This window comes from Sinocyclocheilus grahami, unplaced genomic scaffold (genome assembly GCF_001515645.1).
Source record: "Sinocyclocheilus grahami isolate Dianchi unplaced genomic scaffold, SAMN03320097.WGS_v1.1 scaffold1057.1, whole genome shotgun sequence".
NCBI classification, from domain to species: Eukaryota; Metazoa; Chordata; class Actinopteri; order Cypriniformes; family Cyprinidae; genus Sinocyclocheilus; species Sinocyclocheilus grahami.
Window position 1 is genome coordinate 176,359 of NW_015506236.1, and position 16,353 is coordinate 192,711.

The 16,353-nt window shown below is 39.4% G+C and overlaps 1 protein-coding gene across 2 annotated transcripts in view; it reads right to left on the minus strand.

Annotated features, from left to right (window-relative positions):
* Positions 1–278: 278 nt before the first annotated feature.
* The window catches only part of LOC107566206 (RIMS-binding protein 2-like), a 44,985-nt gene continuing 28,910 nt past the window's right edge, over positions 279–16,353 (minus strand). The window contains exons 8-23 of one of the 2 annotated variants that reach the window (XM_016251575.1): positions 14,488–14,656; positions 13,424–13,557; positions 12,508–12,587; positions 11,826–11,935; positions 10,741–11,541; positions 9,515–9,666; positions 8,258–9,112; positions 7,222–7,350; positions 6,948–7,094; positions 6,749–6,857; positions 4,358–4,527; positions 4,109–4,277; positions 3,526–3,623; positions 3,352–3,423; positions 3,119–3,268; positions 279–869 (exon numbers count right to left, since the gene is read on the minus strand). In XM_016251575.1, the coding sequence (XP_016107061.1) occupies positions 681–869; positions 3,119–3,268; positions 3,352–3,423; positions 3,526–3,623; positions 4,109–4,277; positions 4,358–4,527; positions 6,749–6,857; positions 6,948–7,094; positions 7,222–7,350; positions 8,258–9,112; positions 9,515–9,666; positions 10,741–11,541; positions 11,826–11,935; positions 12,508–12,587; positions 13,424–13,557; positions 14,488–14,656 (3,534 nt within the window). In that variant the 3' untranslated portion in view covers positions 279–680. The remainder of the gene's footprint in view (positions 870–3,118; positions 3,269–3,351; positions 3,424–3,525; positions 3,624–4,108; positions 4,278–4,357; positions 4,528–6,748; positions 6,858–6,947; positions 7,095–7,221; positions 7,351–8,257; positions 9,113–9,514; positions 9,667–10,740; positions 11,542–11,825; positions 11,936–12,507; positions 12,588–13,423; positions 13,558–14,487; positions 14,657–16,353) is intronic. The other variant, XM_016251576.1, reaches the window with a different exon arrangement.

The following is a 16,353-nucleotide window of genomic DNA, read 5'->3' on the forward strand; positions in this document are numbered from 1 at the left end:
AGCAAGCAAAAGGGAGGATACTTGGCAAAGACTGATGTATGGAGACATCAGATGTAGGTAATATACTGTACTTACTGAGTTTAGATGAAGGCCACAGCAATGTTTAAAAGGATTTGCTCATAGACTGTCCTAGTCAGTTATCTTTCTATGGAAATATGTTTTTTTTGATTGTGGTCCGTTTTTGTGTTTCGGACTAATGCACTTAATATGGTCTGGAGGTTTATATCAGTTTTTACATTTGACTGACAATGTCAGACCATATTTGAAGTGCTTACTGGACTGTTTTTATCACCAAGTGCTATACCAAACTTGAAAATCTATGAGATTGAATATTTCATTCAAAATCCAGCACTTTGACTTGAAATATGGAAATTATAATAAAAGGAATTCCTTAAATTTTAATAATGTCTCTTTGTCCTCTACCTCACAGCATGAATAGATGCTTTCATTCTGAAAGCCAATTAGTAAGCTCACTGTCTATATATGTCATTCCTTTTCATCTGGATATTAGATCTATTTCATGATATGTACGTGGCATGTTAATGTGAAAGCTGTTTAGATTGTGACAAAAAATAACCACAGAAGACTTTTACAAAATTATGGGGATTGGCGGTCTCTCTTTTGACAGAGAAATCTGTATGCTGTTGTAGCCATATGAATTTTAAATCAAACTCATACTTTTACTTTGAGAACTTTTTGAGCAGTTTCTTCCCCTTAGAGAGCAGTCCTTTTTTCTTTTTAGATGCCAGGTCTCTTGGACCCCTGGCAGGGCTCAGCGGCCTGACTGGGCCAACAGGAAGCATAGGACGCACAGTGGGAGAGGCGGGTCTTCCAGGGGCTGGAGCTGGCACTGTACTTTCCACAGGCACCTAATGAAACATCCACGGGGAAGGGAAAATTGTGGGATATTATACAGCAAGTTTATCTTTTGCCTTATTATCTGCCTTCCTCACACATAACAGTCCAGCTTATGTTCTGAAGTTTAAAACAAATGATCTCAAGAAAGTTAGAGCAAAAATTATATTACTACTCACAGATTGGAACTCTAGAGAAAAGGCAGATAATATGGTTGGTTCCTGAATTAACTCAACTGTTTTATTAAATTTCCTCTTGCCTGCTAATACAGATAAGAAAAGTGAAAATATTCCTTGTTAGAAACCTCAAAGGGTGAGGGGATTTTATATTGTAAAACAGCATCTAAACAGACAGACCTAACAGCACAAGGACTCCACACAGTACGGGAACCAACTGCAGATACCATACAAGTCTAATGCATTGGCATATTAAGCAGAAAAGTGTTTTTGAAAATAGAAAATGAAAATAAATTTGAAAAACAATTTGATAAACATTTGAATGAATAAACATAATAAAGAAATAGTTTTGAAATAAAATAGAAATAGAAATGAAAATTTGCTCACTATCAGGCTATTCAAGACGAGTTTGTTCCTTCATCAGAACAGATATGGCCAAAGAGTCCATAATCCATAATAACGCTTCCTCCAGTGAAAAAGTCCATCCCCTGTTGTCCTCTCACATCCACAGAAATATTTGTTTAGAAGATTTTCTAAACTTGGACTTGAATTTGGACTGTTTTTGCTTGTAAATGGTGCTTGATCTCTGCATATTTATCTCCTGATTCAGACGAGATGACTTTTTTACTAAAGAAAGCGATATAATGGATAGGAATGCTGAAAGGTATGGGTTGGCATTAAAAATGTCTTGATGGATTTGTTCATTACAAATATACAACTTTTTGCTTCACAAGACGTTAATTCATAGAATGGATTCGTGTGAATTACTTGTGTATTATTATGTTTTTATCAGCTGTTTGGACTGACGGCACCCATTCACTTCAGAGGATCCATTGGTGAGCAAGTGATGTACAGTAATGCAAATTTTCTCCAAATCTGTTACAATGAAGAAACAAATTCTTCTACATCTTGGATGGCTGGAGGTTGAGTAAATACATTTTCAGCAAATTTTCATTTAGGGCTGAAGTGTTCCTTTAAGCAGATAAATCTAAAACAAAATGTATCTTTAGACGACAACAGATCATTCATATTCAACTAATGCAACATATAAAGGTAGTATAGTAGGAAATCCCAATTATATAATTTAGCCATAAAAATGCATAGAAAATCTGCATAAAGGGTGTGCATAAAATCCCATGCATGAGACTGATCACTGGTATCGCCAGTTGCTCAACTTACCTAGCAAGACAAAAGTCTGCTAGGATGGGAAATGGACAATATTTCTCAGCTTTTTTTTTTTTTTGGCAAAGCCGGTGGGGAAAAAAAAAGGAAATTAGAATGCAGCAACATCATCAAAAAAAACAAAAAAACATCAATTATGAGGAGAAAAAAAACAACAACACCACATACACAAGAACAAACATAGGTCTTCACTAAATGTCCACTAGCAAAAATACATATTTGTTTCAGTTTTTCATTTATTTTGATTTATTGTAATTACATCATGAATGTTATTATTTTAGTCTCTCTGAAAGAGATGGGATGAGTAATATGTTCTGCTAGTTCAACTGATCTGAAAAATAGAGTTTTTTGACAATGTGCAATATACAAAAAGAAACAAAGCCTCCTCAAAGAAATACAACATTTGGGGTACTGTAGTTTACTTTTATATAAAAGCTACAGGTCTGTTCTGGAAAAAACAGGCATGCGTCAACTACGTGAGTTTCCAAATCAGTCTTTTAACAGGGTCACAAATCACGAGCCACGGACCCTATGGACTTCACAAGCTTCAGTTAAGTAGGGTTTTGTGTTTCAGTGCAAAAATGCTTTATGCTTTATTCATAGTCCGGTGCAGGAACGGAATTTGGCCTTTTCCACAGTCCTCTGGCGACCCTCTACGAACATTCGCATTCTTAATAGAGTCACGTTCGTACCTGTCTCTCTATGCTCTCAAAAAAGGCTCTGTTTGCAGTGGGCTTTGCTTCTCCCTTTCCTTGAGCAAGAAAGGTTGGACTGGAAATCACCACCACGGTCACATAACGAAAAAACAAACAAGCACAAGAAAACACAGAGACGGCGAGTGGACCGAAACTCAAACGGAGGATGAATGGACACAGGGCCTAGCGCTGAGAACGGCGATGGTGTACCCGTTTGGTCTCTGGACGCGGTGCCAGCACTGGATTGGGCTCGTCCTGGCCATGGTGGGAGGGAGTATCGGTCAGATAGACCTCCACATCATCAGGCACTTCTTCGAGAAAATTGGATGGAACCAAGCCCCGATGTCCATTAAGCTCACCCTGAAAGACAAAAAACAAAACACAATAGTGCTGCAGGCTCAGAATAAAGCAGCGTGAGCAGTCAGCATAACAATGATACTTACATAATAGAAGCCGTCTTCATCTATATCCCCGAAAACAGCAATGATATCGCCAGCACAGAATGTCAGTTCAGCCTGCCACAGAAAGCACACGATCAGCAACTATACGGACATGCACACTCAGCAGACGGAGAACCCGAGAGTGCATAAATACATATATGAAAGTGTATTTAACACCTCAACATCCACGTTTGGGGAGCTCTCTCTGGGGTCATAGTCGTACAGGGCAACCATTCTTCTTGTGGCCACTGGGTGGCGACCTCTCCTATTTTGTTCTGTTGGGGAGAGAGAGTCCATTTTTCTGTGAGAGAGGCAGGCTATGTTCAAAACAATATCTGACTTGTTAGCATGGTGTAGATAACTTTGCTGCTGGTAAAAAGGTAGCCATGCATTCGGTGTATTCTAACAAAGTAAAAAAATACATCTTTTGAAAGCAACACATAAATCAGAAATATTTTGTTTATACCACCATCATATTTCACAGTTGGGGTCAGTAAGATTTTCTTTTTTAAATAAATGAAAAGTTTGTAGGCTCATTCACACGAAGGATGATAACTATAACATTTTAATAATCTAACTGTAAAAGAAGGCCAGATAGCTATAACTATAATGACACAGAAGAACAATATCATTGGAATCACTTTCATAGCAATATTTTTCCAGCTCATAAAGATAAAAACATTGGCAAACAAAGTTTGCAAATCTTCATTTTTTTGTCATTATAGTACATTTAGACAACTGTGACATGGAAAACACCTACCTATTCTGTCTACAGGAGTGTTGAGAGGGAGAAATCCCTGTTTCATGAGCTGCTCCATGGTTGCATCGTCCTCAGCACGGATTTCCGACACCATGTTACAGGGAATAAGTCCAGACCTGCCCCGGATCTCCCCATGATAAAAGCCATCGTTATCCTTATCCCCATACACCTTAAACACACAGACAGAGGGATGCTGAAACAATGGGAGGGCCATTTAACAACAGATCATTAACTCCAGTTGAGCGGTACCTTGATAATCTGTCCCTCTTTAAACGGGAGCTCCTCATCAGCTGCATCAGGGTTAGGGGACATGGAGAGAGGGTCATAGTCGAAGAGCGCCACAAAGATTCGAAACAGATCCTCCTGCTCAGACTCATCATAGTATGGGGGAGAGCGGCGACTTTGGTCCCGGTATCCATCTAAAATGAGAAAGATGGGTAAAAACCAAGATGTCTAATAGACATGGATTGCCAAGCCCTGCAGTGTAATATTTTTACATAATTATTGTATATTTACTCTAAATGCTACTTCTATTAACATGCCAAATACAGTGGGGAAAAAAAGGATTTAGTCAGCCACCAATTGTGCAAGTTCTCCCACTTAAAAAGATGAGAGAGGCCTGTAATTTTCATCATAGGTATACCTCAACTATGAGAGACAAAATGAGAAAAAAAATCCAGAAAATCACATTGTAGGATTTTTAAAGAATTTATTTGCAAATTATGGTAGAAAATAAGTATTTGGTCAATAACAAAATTTCATCTCAATACTTTGTTATAATATACCCTTTGTTGGCAATGACAGAGGTCAAACGTTTTCTGTAAGTCTTCACAAGGTTTTCACACACGGTTGCTGGTATTTTGGCCCATTCCTCAAGAGCAGTAATGTTTTGGGGCAGTAAAATTGCTTAAAATTATTAGAATTGAAACCGTTTTCAATTTTATTATATACTTTAAAATGTAATGTATTCCTCTGATGCAAAGCTACATTTTCAGCAGCCATTACTTCAGTTTTTAATATCACATGACTACTTGAAAATAGTTCTGTTGCTTAATATTTTTGTGAAAACTGTGATAACTTTGGAAATAAATAGGAAGTTCAAAAGAACAGTGTTTATTTGAAATAGAAATCTTTAGTAACAAACATCTTTACTGTCACTTTTGATCAATTTAATGCACCCTTGCTAAACAAAAGTATACATTTCTTTCTTTCAAAAAGAATATTGTTGTCAACTACGCAAAAATGGCTGTCCAATTGTCCTGGTATACAAAACAATATACAATATGCATGTCTTTAAGGTACAAGCATTCAAAACTTTTTAAAGATGAGCATACAAACAACCAGAGGATTTACTAAAGCAAGTAATTAACAGCATACATGTTATCATCTCTGTATATTACAACAGAAAATATGAATAAGCATGCAATTCATTCCAATGAAGTGAAATTCCTCTCCATACTTGCACAATCCATTTATTTGCCAAACACATCTTGGGTGGGTTGAAGAAAACAGACATTTCTTACAGTAATATGATGGTTATGATGTGTGTCACTGTTTGTGCTTGCCAGTGTGTGTGGGTGTGTGGTGATTGGGAGTGAAACACCCATATGGCAGCCAGATACAGATGAGCAGCAAGCCAAACATGAAGCTCCAGACAGGCGCACACACAGACACAGAGAGAGAGAGAAAAAAAGAGGGGGAGCACACGCAGTCTGAGCTACTGTAACCATGCAGAGATCTGGATCTGAGAAAGACCCATCAGATGGGGCACATTAGCCCGAATAAAACTACACCCGTTTCGTTTTGTCCCTGCCGCATCTACGAAGCTGTACTCAATTGTGACTCCAACATGCCCAATGTGCATTCCACACAGTTGCCTTTGCAGTCAATGCCAAGGAACCGTTTGCGTTCTCTTCCTGGTCAACCGTTACCTACATACATATTCGGTGGCATTCGTTCGGTGTGAGATGCCGCCCTTTAACTTTAACCATTCAGTCATGCATGGCCAAAGTAAAAGTATGATTGTGGTCAGGTTGAAAGAGACATCCATCGGTGGGGCAGTGCAAAGGGGGAGGAGCATTCTCTGTGCAAACATGTCACTATTGGCTATCTTACAGCACCACTTCCAACACAAACTTCCATCTCGGTGCAGTCCAGTGCAGTTTCATGCGTTTGGCCATTTTCTTTCTTTTCGGACCTCACTCTAAATGCACGTACCATAAGGAGGCCTGCGTCCCCCGTGCCTTCGGGAGGACCATGTCCTGTGTCGTGCTACACTGCCATAGTAAACATCCTCCTTGACGGGAGAGAGGTTCCCTTCACTGTTACTCTCAGTGGTTATCTCTGAGGGAAACACCAATCAGAGAGTCGTTATACCATGCGAAGGCTGGTCTGCGTCAACCTGCCAGGCTGGAGACGCCTAACTACTCTGGCATCTCTATTTTCATCCATTTAAAGATTCAGAGAGGGTTATAATGATTGAAAGCAACAGGATAGGGTTATGGTTGGAACATACAGTGGTGGTCTGGCACACATTGACAAGCTTATGAACAGTTCAAACTGAGAAAATGTGGAGCAGGAGGACAGACAGGCCCTGAACGCAAGTCTCAGACTCCTGTCTCTTACTGGGAGAGCACTGACCAATGGATGGGACCGTGAGGGGTCGGCGCTGAGGTTGAGGTTCTCGGTGAGATGGCTTCCGGTATGATTCCCGATCCAGCTGACTCGAAGATGGAGTGCTGGCTCCGGTCTTGAATCGGGAAGAAATCAAACTAGTTAAAGCCATGCAAATCAAGATGTCACTGGAGTATTGTGAGAGGTCTTTCCCTTTTTGAAATACCTTGGGTGCATTGTGGGAGTTTCGTCGCCTGCCTTCTTCATGCTGCATTTCAGAATACAACTCCTCCTCGTCCTCTTCCATGATGTCTGAGAGGTCCGAGCCTCGACTGCTCTCTGTATGATACTCTTCGCTGTGACTGTAATGAGACTGTGAAATGCAGATTGTGAGAGAAAACAAATACACAAGCTAATACAACAAACCTAAGCATTCAACGCTGACATTTGCCTCTTATGCCTGTTGTTATATGGTAAGGCAATCACTTCAACTGCCATACCTGCCTGCCCAGCTCTGAGCCCCTGAGGAAGTCATCCATAGATGCTCCTCTTCTGTGGGCCTGATAGCTTTCCTCATCCTCTTCCTCATCTGAATTTTGAGAGTGAAAGCCCTGGCTTCTCCTCTCGATCTAAATATATTAAAGTACTTTCAGAAGTCTTAATAAAGAGATCTGACAGGTATGCTGAGGTTAAGTACTGACAAGATAGCTAATCTTCTGTGTGTATGTTTATTAACTCATTTGTTCTCATTTGCACATATTAACCCTAGAATGCATAAGGGTCAAAACTGGCCCTTTAGGCTGTTATTATTTGATTATATTTTGAATAAAATGACTTAATTTATATTTTATGTATTTCTCATAAATGTTGTATGTAAGCCTCAGCAAATATTTTGCATATTTGTTATTAATAGTTAAAAAAAAACTACCCCAAGTCTTTGAAAAGGGGGTCAAAATGACATTTATGCATTTCCTATGGAATTCTAATTCACAGTAATAATAATAATAACGCAAAAGTTTTTTTCTGTTCACAAGATTATCTAAAAATAAATATTTATAGATTTATTTATAGATTTGTTAAATAATCTATATGTTAGATTTAATTACTTTGTTTTACTGTATACATAAATGGAAAAGAACAAATGAACATTACTGAAACATTTAAATGAAACATTAAAACAGTGAAGGGAACCTTTACCGTTCAACTTAATAATACTATAAGTATATCATCTTAAATAATTTCATTACATTAATGGGATAGTTCACCCAAAATATGGCAATTGTCATAATTTAATCACCCTCATGTAGTTCCAAATCCATAAAACATCAGTTAATCTTCTTTAAAAAAAAAATTAAGAGAGTTTTCTGTCCCTCCATTGAAAGTCCAGGTAACATACATACATATATATATATAAACACTGACTTCGATATGGGTCGTTTTGACCTCCAAGTTCATGTAAGTTTTTGGATCATGCATTCTAGGGTTAAGGTTGGTTTGCAACTACTTTATTTAATGCTTTTTGCTGACTTGACTCACCCGTCCACTCTCTGCAGCCACTCTTTGGGCTGCCTCTCGGGCAATAGCCTTGGCAACAGTGTCAGGAATGAGCGTACCCCTGGGTTGGGGGAGGATCCTTTGAGGTGATGGGGAGCGGCGGTTTGGGCAGGCCGGGGCATCCAGGGTGTGTCCGTGTGGCAAGCCTGTAGGCAGGCCAGATGGGGAGCAGCCAGGCTCCCATGGCTGAGGTGGGCCCCCTCCATGATGAAGCATTCCTGGCCCTTGCTCTTTGGTTTCCAGCTCTCTGGCACTTAGTGGTCTTTGGGATTGGGGAAGGGGCAGTTGGGGAATGTGAGGCTGGGGCATCGGGATAGTGGGCTGGGGATGGAGCATGGGGATGGCTGGCTGTGGTTGGGGCATGGCCATGGGCTGTTGGGGTTGAGGCATAGGCATGGGTGGCTGGGGTTGGGGCATTGGCATGGACGACTGAGGCTGAGGCATTGGAATGGGGTGTGGTGGTAAAGGCTGGAGGTGGGGTGGAGAGGGCTGTGTGTGATGGGGCATACAGTGGGGATGGAGATGAGATGGGGGCTGGTTGGGGTGAACGGGAAGGGGTTGGAGATGGGTGGGTGGTTGGGGTCCAGGGTGAGGGGGAAGGGTCCGGATTTGGGGATGAGGAGGCATTGGTTGGGACTGCTGGGGCATGTGGTGAGAAGGAGGGAGGGTTTTAAGAAGAGGCACCAGCAGGTGGTTTGGAATGACGGCGGCATGGGAGTCTTGAGATTCCCCTTGTGCTGATAAAGTCCTGACAATAACCTCATGGGCCTCCAAGCACTGGAGACGGTTCAGTTCTACTGCCACATAGTCTGCCAGTGGATACATCACCTCAGCAATCTGAAACAGCATTAGTATTAGCATTAAGATTCCGTCACATTTACCGTTATTCAGTGAATTTGTGCAGGCGAAATTCAGAAATTTCAATGGGAAACAATAGATAATGGATCTTTTTTTTGCGACTACATGTGACCGCACCTTTAGAATCAATGTTCTCATCATTAATCATCCAAATAACATAAACAACAAAAATATCTTTGGTGTGAAAATCTTCCATCACCTAAAACCACCAGAAACACTGAATTCAAGTGTTTAGAATCACCCAACTCCACCAACAGAGGGCATCAGTATCATTTTTTGATAAAAATAGGCCTTGATGACTCTTTAGTCTTCATGCAGTCAAGAACTGTTCTGTCACATAAACCTCACCACATATGACTGCTGATGCATGGGCATCCTTACCCTCTGACCCTTTGTGCACACTGCATAGCCAATGACATTTGCACCATTGGAGGTTCCCATGGTTGTCATTGGAGGGGGCTTCCAACGGACTTGGAGGACCCCTGGGGCGTGTCCACACTGGACCTGGACTTCTTGAGGAGGTAGAGGGGGTCCTGGGGAGGGACAGATAACCACCGATTAGTTACACTAACACACCTGATATTCAATACATGATGTTTAGAAAGGATTGTTGTCCACTGGATTCATTTGCTTGAACTCATGAGGGCATACATTACTTCCAAGAGTCTGAGTATTTCAGCTAATTAATTAATCCAATTAGCCTCTCTAAACCCATTTCTGTTGCCTTTGACTATTTTAAGTGGAGTGTTGTGCTAATCAGAATAACAAAAATAGCCGTTTTCTGTCTTTTTTTAATTCTTAATTTCAGAGGATTGTGTGTGCTGTTAGGGTCTGATGTGTGTGTGTCAGTCTTAGTGGGTAAAAACACAGATTTTCTGATTAATTTAGATTTGAAAAATCCTGACATTGATTCTTATAATCCCAAAATAATCTTCAGTGGCTGTGGGAAAATCTGTTTGTTCAGCATTTCCTGTCACTGCATTCTGCTAAACTAACACAACTGTATAGTTTAGGCACTATTCTTAACTTTTACAATCAATATTTTTATAATGTACCAAGTACATTACTAACCCTTTATCAGTGTTACTAGCAATGTTGCTCCCCTGCTGCTGATTTTACCTTAGCTCTGAATGTGTTTTCACAGTCTGTACTGAATGTGATGCAATAAAAAGACTGTATACTGCGACTTCTTTTGAGTTACACTCACAGGCTCTAAAAACAAGCATTCAGCGCAACTACTGCAGTCCAATTCATAAAAAAGTTACTCTTTTATTTTATGTGAATCAGAAACATACAAAGCAGCAGTGTAGTTTGATTCACAAACAAACAACTATAATAAACTTGTTCTTTTAAGTGAATCCAAAAAATACAGTGAACCGGTGGTTTGATTCACAAACATTTGACTATTAGAAAATGGTTATTTTAAATGAATCAAACACATCAGCGCAACAGTGTAGTTTGAGTCGGTTCATTAAATGAATAATTTTAAAAAAACAGCATTATCAGAGAGACACCTTATAAATGAAATATAGAGAAATGAATCAGAACTGAATCAAATTGGAGTCAAATCATTTAAAAATGGTGCGAATTTTAGAGTTGAACTTCACCTGCAGCTTGGGTGCAGAACTCCACCCCAGCCTCTCTCTTCTCTCTCTGTTCCAGGGGCATGTGCCAGGGCACCTGGTGAGGTTTGGCCAACACTTTTACCTTGTACACTGTGGCGGCCTTCAGGTTCACAAAACGCAGTTTGTAAGAGCACGGCCTCACCACAGCATGCTCCACACCATCTAAGTACACAACATGGCCGTAGTTACTATTACTGGGAAGCCACGAAAGTTCGGCGGAGTCACGTAAAATATCATCCATGCGCAAGCCGGTGGGTGCCACCACAACATTGCGGCCCACCAGCAAGGTGCAGCGCAACTCATCGGAGAGCCCCCTGTCCGTCACGCTCTGTACTGACACGCGGTATGTGCAGGAAGCCAGTTCCAGCTTCTCGAGAAGCAGTTTGGTCCTGCCTCCAAATGGCACAGAGGAACGTACTTCCCCGTCCACTAAGATATTGTAGCCATTGATGTTGCCCCAGCCAAGGGGCACTAGAGGCGCTTCCCAGGCCACTATCACACTTCTTGCCAGCTGTTTGATCAGGTTGATCTTCCTGGGGTAAGGCACAATGTCGTCACCCAGCTCCTCTCCATCCAGTGCACCTGTCCCGTTGGTGCAGTGGCCGAGGGCGTCGCTCCTAAGGCTGTCCAGATGAGCACCTCCATCTATGGTCATCAGGCTCAGACAGCTCTGCTCCAGCCTGCCCTGCTCCTCTCCACCCTCGATAGATGGCTTTTCCTTGTCCTGGACAAACTCCACAAAATTTGAGGGAACCAGGCCACGCTGGCCATCCAACAGCTCTCCTAAAACAAAGAGAAATAGAAAGATCTCATAAGCTGCAGCAGATCTCATTACATAAAATGTAATTGTGATGCATTTTGTAAGCATGTCATTTTAATACATGCTGCCAGGTGATGCTAACTGATTAAATTCACTGTTACTTGTCTACGTCAATTATTTATGTCCATTAGCAAATAGGTTGTTTGGATTTTTTTAGATTTTGGGCAATTGCAGATCTGTTATTTTTTTAATTTAGATTCTTAATTCTCTAGTAATAATTACACCTCTCGTATCATAACTCAATTACCTTCATAAAATCCATCATCGTCCATGTCCCCATATACGTACAAATACTTCCCTGCCACAAGAGGAAGCTCTGCTTCTGGATGCTCATTAGGTCCATCATAGGGATTATAACTGACCGAAAGACCAGACAGCGAGAGGAAAAGAAAAAGAAAGGAGTGAAATACAAACACACACACACACACATATATATGAATGAAGAGTTCAGATGCAAAAGCCTCTAAGTGCCGTCTGAAATTTCCATCTACAATGAACATTTTTATCAGGCTCCTTTGTTTAAGTTCACTCATTTTACTCTAATGGCAATGTATATGTCGTTTTCTGTGCAATTAAAGTGAAATAACTGAACATAAATATAGCAGCCTGATAAAAAATGCTCAATTTCAGATGGCACTTAGAGGCTTTTGCATCTGAACTCTTCATATATACTTCATATATACAACTTCTACAGATATGCCCTACTCAGTGCGTAGAGACCCTGTAAATGAGAACACAGCTACACACACACCGAGCGTGGCCTGCTTTCCTCGTTTCTCAGCACTGGTAGCTCAACTGTGTATAATTAATCCTGTCTCAAGCAGAGTGTTAAACTCTATTCTCACTAAAAAGTCCTTGGAGAAGCCTATTAACTCACTTCATAACCGCACACAATGCATTTAGTTAATTAAAAGTGGTGAGAAAAGTACCTGTATCGGACAGTGCCGAGGCGGACCTGGCCTGTGTATCTCGCTTTGGACCTCGGAGCAGGGCTCACCTCATTCTCCATCTACGGAGAGCGGAAATCAGCTGACACACTTGATCTTGATCTTTAAATTCCACACTGAACATCCTAACATGAATGTACTATGTCAGGGTTTGTGTGAGGGTCATTACATAACCTCCATTTATTTCCAGTCCTGCTCTCAATGTGCACAGTGCATGCATGTGTTCATGGATGATTTGATTCATGTATGATTAAGTGTACAGAGCGGAGATGATCATTACCTATTTGCATTGATGACAATCTCATAGACAGGGAAAATATAAGGCTGAAGTGTGTAATTTCTATGGTGGTAATAGCATCACCAAAGTGAACTGCAAACGCAGTGACTGTTTTCAAACAGGTTTTGCCATTGGTCAAGAACTCATGCCATTAGTTGAGACAATTTTGCTGTGTCAAGCTGGCTGAGATGCTCAAACATCTTTTTTGATAGTAGCATTGAGTCAGGATGTTTACACAATGGGTTTTGCAAAATCAACATACAAATGGTTTACAGTTGAGACAGGAGAAAATATTTTTACATCAAAACAATTACACACGTCACCTTTAATTATTAAATACATTTTTTGACTCCATACTTCAGGCATCTATAAGGTCTCAGTGGAATAGTGGATTGAGTTATACATAAACAATTGACTTTCCTAAAGCATCAGACAATCTTCAACATCTGATATGAAGTAATTTATGGCTCTAATCTATAGAGAGAGACCAGTTATGAAAGCATGAAATGAGCAAATTTCTTTTCTCCTGAGTAAAATACAGTCAGATAAACAGATACTGTTATCTGCTCGTGGCAACCAGTTAACTGAATGATCACATTGTAGCTGTGACGCATGACAAACCTCTGAGAGGGATGCTTGCATGGGGCTACTGGAGCGACTCTGGGTTTGGACGGTGGGTTTGATCGACAGCTGCTCTGGCTTGTCTCTCTTGTGTTGCTGTACTATGGGCAGTTCTGAGACCAGTGGAGATCCGACTGCAAGCATGAGTTATAATGAAAATCAATGGCTTTGATCACTGAACAATAGGATGGATCTGAACAAATGGATCTAAATAAGGCTGTGGAAAAAATAACATTAGGCAGATGAGAAGGCAATTAAATGAAACAGATTTATTTAATATCAAAGGTAAACAGATATTTTACTTATTTACACAAGCATTACTTATAATTATAAAAATATGAACACATATCTGTAATTGAAAAAATTACATACTGTATTTTTAATTGAAAAAAATGCAAATAAAATACACAGATCTCAGCATACACAACAGGTTTAACTAGAGGCTTATGGTTGCTGGTGTTGGAAGTATCAAATATTTTAATCATTCGATAATTTCATCATTGAATATTTATTTATTAAATGAACACATATTATATTTTGTAATGCATACAAAACAGTAGTTTGATTTACCAGCCTAACATATTGAACAAACACTGGGCAAAATACTGTATTTTTATAAAAAAAAATTCTAATAATAATAATAATGATTATTATTATTATTAGTATTATTCCTTTAGTATTTAAGAATAGAATGTAGAATTCAATAATTCAAAAGCCAATGGAAAAATCATATTGAGTTTTTGTAGAGGGAACCATGGTGATTCTAACTTCTATGCTGACGTACAAAAAAATGCATAATTTTTTGCAGCTTTCTATTTACTGAAAAAATAGTATGCATTCTGAATGTTCACCCATACCAAAAGCCCTATAATTTTACCATGGTACACTGTATGAGATAAATGCAATGTGCTGCATGAATTTTTTTTAATTTAAATTAGATGCATTTAAAGGAAGGTCAGAAATTCTAGAAAGGTGTTATCAAAACTGCTCACAACATTCTGAAATGTCTGTGGTTCACGTGGGAGAAAATACACCTCCAACTGTTTGAAAAATGCTTCACTCACTTTTTTCAGCCTCGCGCTGCAGGCTGTTGTAACTGTTTTTCTCCTGTGAGTCAGTGTTCAGTGTCTCCTCCGTGTCTGACCCCAGGTGATATCTCTCCAGCTCTTTCGACAAAATATTGCACTGCTCACTCTGTGTCCGGCATTTCTGCTCTAAGTCATGAACCTTGACCTTTGAGAGTCAGGGTAAGGAATATACAAGAAAGAAATACACAAATGAGGAAATCAAATCATTTATATCATACATAGGAATAAACACACAGAAGAAATAGACTGAGCTGTAGCAGTAGTTCTCAAATGGTTTTGCTTTAGGAACCAACAATATGCAAAATTGTTAACGTGACATGGCTGAAAAGAAAAACGGACAATTTTGTAAATGCATACAAAACAGTAGTTTGATTTACCAGCCTAACATATTGAACAAACACTGGGCAAAATACTGTATTATTAGCAAAATCCCTGCTATTAGACCCATCACTGAATAAATTTGCGAACAAAATGCTGTAACGTTTGATTGGATGCACAGCCTGTGACAATAACAACTCGTTATGGCAATTGTTTTTTTCCCCTTTTAGAAGCCTATTTATTCTGATATCCTAAGGGGCCATTCACACGACACATTTTTGTGTTTGAAAGCATGAGACGCAGGGCAGTGGAATGAAAAAAAGGCCAGAGTCACATTTTTCTAAATTGAACCTGTTTTCAGGGATGTGCTAGACTAATCAACTAAATGATACTGCTGCTGCTAGTCGACACTGGAAATACTAGTCCTTTACGTTAAATCTTTTTTAAACATTGTTTTATTGTATATCTGGCATGGAAAAAATCATTTCATTTAAACTTAGACCTTGCATGTGTTACTTGCAGCGGGCTCAGAGAAATGTCCACTCAGAAGACAAGAAGGTGAAGGCGTATTTTGACTTTGAAAGCAGGAAGGTTGTTTGTAAACTTTTTCATGTCAAACTGGCATATAACAAATAGGCTTGCATATAGCTTTATTATTCTGGTGGTTATGAGTGATAATAGCCTACTGATAAGAAATTAAACCGGGTTTAAGGGGAAACATTATAAATCAAACTTGCTTGACAACAAGAGATCCACATCCTAATGAATACAATACTCTTAAATAATGCATAGTTGCCAGTACACATTAGGTTTTTCTTCCAATTTTGCTGTCTGTCATATATACACATAATTTTTTTGCACGAGAAGCATTCAAACCCAAACATGCCAGTGGTGGCCATGGTATTTATATTGGTTAATTTTTAAGAAAGTCTGTTTATAATAGGCTATTGAGTTTGAATTCAATTTTCCTATTGATTTAGTAGATTTTAACAACTATGTCTATATTGTTTAATGCTGATTAAGTTTCATTTACAATGATCATAATGCAAGTAAAGCACATTGCATCTATAAGTACACTGCATATATTTTTCAGCAACATTCAGTATGGGATTTAACTGTTTAAAGAAGTAGGCTTTTCAAATGGATTGCATATACAACATTTTCAAAATACAAAATCTCTTTTTAAACAATAATGAAATTAGCTGTGGCACAGAATCCGTGTATCATTCGATCATTCGTGTTTTTGATTTAATATTGAAAGTAGAAAAATGAGAAAACGGCTCCTTTTTCGTTTTTTTCCAAAAAACGAAAAACGAGAATTCAGCTTAAATTTGAATTTAATGGGTGGAAAAATGAATAAACAGCTTGAATATTCGATTTCTGCATGTGGGCGGGAATTAAACGCCCCTTTCTGCTGATTGGTCAGCCGAAGATCAAACCGTGCCATCATCAGTTCTTCTGCAGTATCACGCAGCAGAATAATAGTCCTCCACTGCTGCAGTTGTACGGATTAATAACCCATTT